At 38.1% G+C, this 4,909-nt stretch overlaps 3 pseudogenes across 3 annotated transcripts in view; all 3 read right to left on the reverse strand.

Moving 5' to 3' along the window:
- TEOVI_000649200:pseudogene overlaps positions 1–1,154 on the reverse strand; it is a 1,577-nt pseudogene extending 423 nt beyond the window's left edge. Inside the window, 2 exon segments of the mRNA in view lie at positions 2–919; positions 921–1,154. Coding sequence covers positions 2–919; positions 921–1,154 — 1,152 coding nt within the window.
- A 198-nt stretch (positions 1,155–1,352) lies between these two features.
- TEOVI_000649300:pseudogene lies at positions 1,353–2,066 on the reverse strand (annotated as a pseudogene). The gene is given in 4 exon segments: positions 1,353–1,421; positions 1,424–1,426; positions 1,429–1,923; positions 1,929–2,066. Coding segments are annotated over 4 exon segments (705 nt in total).
- A 2,779-nt stretch (positions 2,067–4,845) lies between these two features.
- Positions 4,846–4,909, reverse strand: part of TEOVI_000649400:pseudogene — a 1,298-nt pseudogene continuing 1,234 nt past the window's right edge. Inside the window, exon 2 of the mRNA in view lies at positions 4,846–4,909. This exon is cut by the window's right edge and continues 74 nt beyond it. Coding sequence covers positions 4,846–4,909 — 64 coding nt within the window.

A 4,909-nucleotide genomic window follows, 5' to 3' on the forward strand; every position in this document is an offset into this window, starting at 1 on the left:
TCCGCAGTTCCAGTTGCGGCCTTATGTTGAAAGCTTGTTTTTTCATATCGGCCATGTTTGTCGTCAACCCTCTTTTGTCTGTTTCTGCGGCCCTTTGCTTTTGTAGCATGTCAGCTGCAGCCAAATGATTCGTGCGCCATGGCGCATTGTACAGATCTTTGGCGTCGTTTCGTGTGCTTGTTTTGTAGACAAGACATATTCCCGAACTCAATTCTCCCGTGCATCCTGTGTGCTGAATTTTACCAAAATAAATATAGTTTGTCTTGGATTTAGCCGTTGCTATGAAAGTGGCTACTGTGCTTAAGATTTCTTCAGCCGTCACATCCTCTTTGCTTGAGGGTGAACACTTGGATATGATGTCCTTGAGATCGGTTGCTGAACGTGTGAGGGCGTCCTTGGCTGCTGTCGCAGCTGCCTGCTCGTTCGTGCAGACCTTGAGATTTACGCCACCGTCGTCGCTCTATGCTGCACAGACGCAATACAGCATGGCCGCAATTGTTTGAACTTTTCCTGTGGTCGGCATCGTCGCGCCGCTCAATGCTTGCCAGCGGCTGGCGCCGCCGTTGTTTGCACCCATGTTTTCGTCCATTATTTTTGTATACTCGTTGACGTTCTGGCCGAATGCTGCAAGTGTCAGTTTTGCTTTATTTGCGGCGGCCTTTATGGTCGAGAAAACTTCGGTGTCTTCCTCTAGTTGATTTATCTGTGCGGCTGCGGTCTCGGTAATCGCTTGCAACATCCCTAGCGCCTCCTCTCTTTCTGTATCCCCTCCTTTGTATAGACGGGCGGCCTTCACCGTCGATTTACTCCATTTTTCATGCTCAAGGGCATCTTCTGCTGCACTCCATTGTCCCCAGCGTGTTTGGTGCACTTTGTCGGCTCTTCCTCCTTCTGCTTTGTATTGGGGCCGTTCTTTTGGTTTCACCTGATTTTGCAAATTTCTTGCGCCATTCGTCACCACTAATTGAGGCGTTCAGTGTCACTATCTGCCGAAAGTCCGTCTCTGCTGTGTTTGTGTCTGGTAGTTCCGGTAGCGTGCGTGTTGGTAGCGCGATTAGTGCGCAAAGATCTAGAAAAAGATTCGTGTTGTCACCTGCGTTGAAGCCGTCTGTCCTGTGTAGGACGTTTAACACTGCTACTGCTGCTAAGAGTGATAGAAACATCTTTTCGCTTACCATTCTGTTGCTTTTTCGCGGTGCTATTGTTCTGGTGTAGTTTACATTGACAAAATAGTGTTTATGGTATCATGCCAGAGTTGGAGTTTGTAGCGTTTCTGCCTCTGACAGCAGAATGTAAGCTCGCGACTTCTTATGTTCGACTTGTGTGTTCGACTTTTTGTGCTGTGTTTTTTTCAACTTCTCAGCCTTAAACAAACCCCTGTTGTTAAAACTTTCATAGCAAATATACCCATATTTAAAATACAATTTTCTCACTTATCGCCTAAGTTTTGCATTCACTAAAAACCTCTTGTACTAAATCCCTTTCTTCTAACTCTTTATACCAAGTAAGATTATTCACAATTAATTTCGCTTTCTCTTCCCACGCAATAGGCTGCCCAGGAAAATGAATGAACTGGACATCTTCAACTTCTCCACTATGTGGAATAGAAAAGAATCTGTCTTCATAATCCAATCCAATCATTCCTCTCTTCAACACAAATCTATTACCAACAGCTTCTTCCTGTGTGACACTCCATATTAACAACGGTTTGCAAATACTCTGCTCTGACCACCACTCCCCACTTCCCTTTAATGACTCTACAAAAGCATATTCAAATTTCTTAAATGCCCAAACTCTGTCTATCATACCACCACTACGAAGATAGGGTTTTTCACTAGGGTGTGTTTCTAGTAAGTGAGGTAATTTTTTATCATCTTCTTTTCCGTGCACAACATTAACAAACCAACAATATCTCTCTATGTGTTTCCTTTGCGATCTGAATTCATAATCACATCCAACTGAGGTGCATAACATTCCGAAGTTGTCACAAATATAATAGGAAATTTTTTTCCTTCTCCAATACTCTCCTCACTAAACTTATCTTCATTAGCTGCACTATGTTGCATAAAATATTCTACTATATTCTCAAGCTTATCTCCATTAGAGACAATAAAATCATACACATAATTAGTTATTACAACATCTCATCGCTTGCATTATGCCTCTATAAATATTCCACAACCAATATAGGCATTTTGACATGGATATACAAACCTTTCATAACAATTAAAATAATTTTAATAGGAGCCTACACTACCCTTGAGTTGTATGATTTTGAAATACAAATACAAAAGCTCTGGGCTTCCCATGTTGACCTTATTCTATATTTTCCTATTTTTCCGGAAGAGCTATTGCACTGTGACACACTAAATGTAATATAAATGGTAATAGTAAATTTTCCAAAACAACAAATTTAATGACTTAATTTACTTACAAAATTTGAGAATATTATAAGAAAATCATAACAAATAAAAGAAAAAATATGTTGAGTCACTACTGGTTTTACATAACAATACATTAATATTGTTATTATTTCGTTGTTAAATGACGTATTATCAGTGTCTGAAACACCTCTTTAATCATACATCTCTAACTAATTGTTTTAGAATCAGTTTTAGAATCATCTGGTTCAGTAGATGCTAGAGGAATTCCACTGCTGTTTAACAATCTTCAAATTTACCTCTATGCATAGTTATATGAATGGAAGTAGCTAGTTGTACTGATTATTTTAAATGTTCTGTGAAAATTTCCAATTTCCTGTTATAGTTATCCAACTACCCTGTTTTGTCATGAAAGTCCCATCATCGTGTCTTTATAAACTAATGTTACTATTGTTGTTATCACAATTTGTGTTGCTAAATCTGTAGATCTTCAGTGACATGTTGGCCACAATCTTCTCCTACTAATACTGATACATTACAAATTTCTGTGGTATGTGCGCGGCGTCCGATGGGGTACCCTAGTTGGCCATTGCACTGGATTCTGTTTCTTTTACATTGTTTCCCCATCATCATCTTGTGTATAAAGACGAATACTGTTTTGTATTTATTGTAAGCTACGTATCTTTCATTTCCATTTTTAAAAAAATTATGCACCTTTGTCTTTCATAATATTCCTATTGTTCTCTATCTCTCCCAAGCACTCACTCTCACACTACTTTTCCCACTTACTCCATTACACCCTTGCTATCGCTTCAAATGCTATTATTTGGAGCATCCAATTAGTCTTCACCACTTATATCATTATCATACACTCACAGCACCCACAATTATGATTATTATAATTATAATTATTACTGCTCTTAGTATATTATTAGTATATACACACTAACAACTTACTTTTATCTTTCTCCTTACTCTCACTATTATAACCCTAACTAACGTTCATAAAATAAGAAAAATAAAGCAAATTACACTATAAATCTTTTAATATTCTTATAACATTAGTACGATACAACCATGGACCAATTTGAAACCATAATTTTATAATTTTGTGTTTTTAAAATTTGCACATTATCATCAAGAGGTGTTGAAATATATCAAATTCTCTCAAAATAACAAATTTAAAAATTCAAAATCCTTGAATAGTACCAAGCTCACAAAAGAAGCAGCCATCAGAGCAAAATTCTTACTGACGAGAAAAAATAAATCTTTGCACTTATCCTCAATACATCCAGATACTGCTTTCTGACCAGGTTTTACATCCTTGTTTTCCGCTTCACAGGCTCTCTGTGTTTGGTGTTTACTGCAGTCTAATCCGGTACTTGTCTTTCCTGTTCCTGTTGATGTGTTTTTTCTTCCTGATTTTGTCTTGTATTCTTTGTTAGTTTCATCATAGTAATAGTCAATAGCCGCACACCCTTCTGCTGTTTTGTTTGCTGGAGTTTTCCATTTATTCTTTTCCTCTACTGTTGACTTGTTGCTTGGTTTTTCCGGTGGATTTTTGCACGTGGTGATTATCGAGCCCTGCATTAAGGTGCTTTACATCTGCTGCCTGATCTGTTGCTGCATGGCGATGTGCACGCATTGGCCTGATGACGCACAAGTTAACTGGTCGCGGGCTTCGTTTGTTTTACCTAGGTTGTTGTGGCGTGACACGACCGGTACAGGCTGTTATGCCGGCTGGCTTTATCTTCCGAATTCCATATTGTTCCACTTCCAAATATTAAGCTTTGTTTGTAAGCGTCTCTTTAAAAGGAAGTCGTTTCGCGCAGCAAAAGTCCCCGTTACAGCGTAAAAAAAAAAGCGGCTCACAGCACCATAGGCCACGCGCCAACGTTTTTTTTCAAAATTTTAAAGGCCGCGCGAAGCGCAAAACGCAGCGCTGAAATTCAGGAAAGAAAAAGAAAGTAACAACTCCTGTCAGCTCTGCAGGTGCAAAATATGAATAAAAGTTATCTTATTGTAGAAAAATGGTTAGGAGTGACGTAAAAAATCCGCTACATCACTTACAATTAAGAAAATAGAGATTTATTAAAAAAATAAAAATTATAAAAAGAGAATTAAAAAATACTCCCAAAACTAAAAAACCCTAACCCTAACCCTAAGTCTAAACCGGCTACCCCCCCCCCACTTCCACAAAAAAATGGGAAAAAGAAGGAAAAAAAGATTTTATTTGCCAGAAAAACAAATTTTTTTACAGAATCACAATTTTTTACAACTTACAAAACACAGTTCAATTTTTCCGGGTAACTTGCGTGTTAAAATATATCAGAAAGTTTTCAAGTAGCAAAATTTTCTTTTAAAATTGAGGGGAAAAAATTTAAAAAAGCAAAAATGCAAGCAAAAGAGGGGCCTTGTTAATGACAAAAGAATCGCTTCCTGTGGTGTTTGTTTTCTTCCCATCTTTTCCTGTTTCTGCTTCTTTTGCTGCTTTTTCTGCGGCTTCTTTTGTCAAGGTGCACTTTTTC

The sequence above is a fragment of the Trypanosoma equiperdum genome (assembly GCF_001457755.1).
Source record: "Trypanosoma equiperdum strain OVI genome assembly, contig: ctg_1916, whole genome shotgun sequence".
NCBI classification, from domain to species: domain Eukaryota; phylum Euglenozoa; class Kinetoplastea; order Trypanosomatida; family Trypanosomatidae; genus Trypanosoma; species Trypanosoma equiperdum.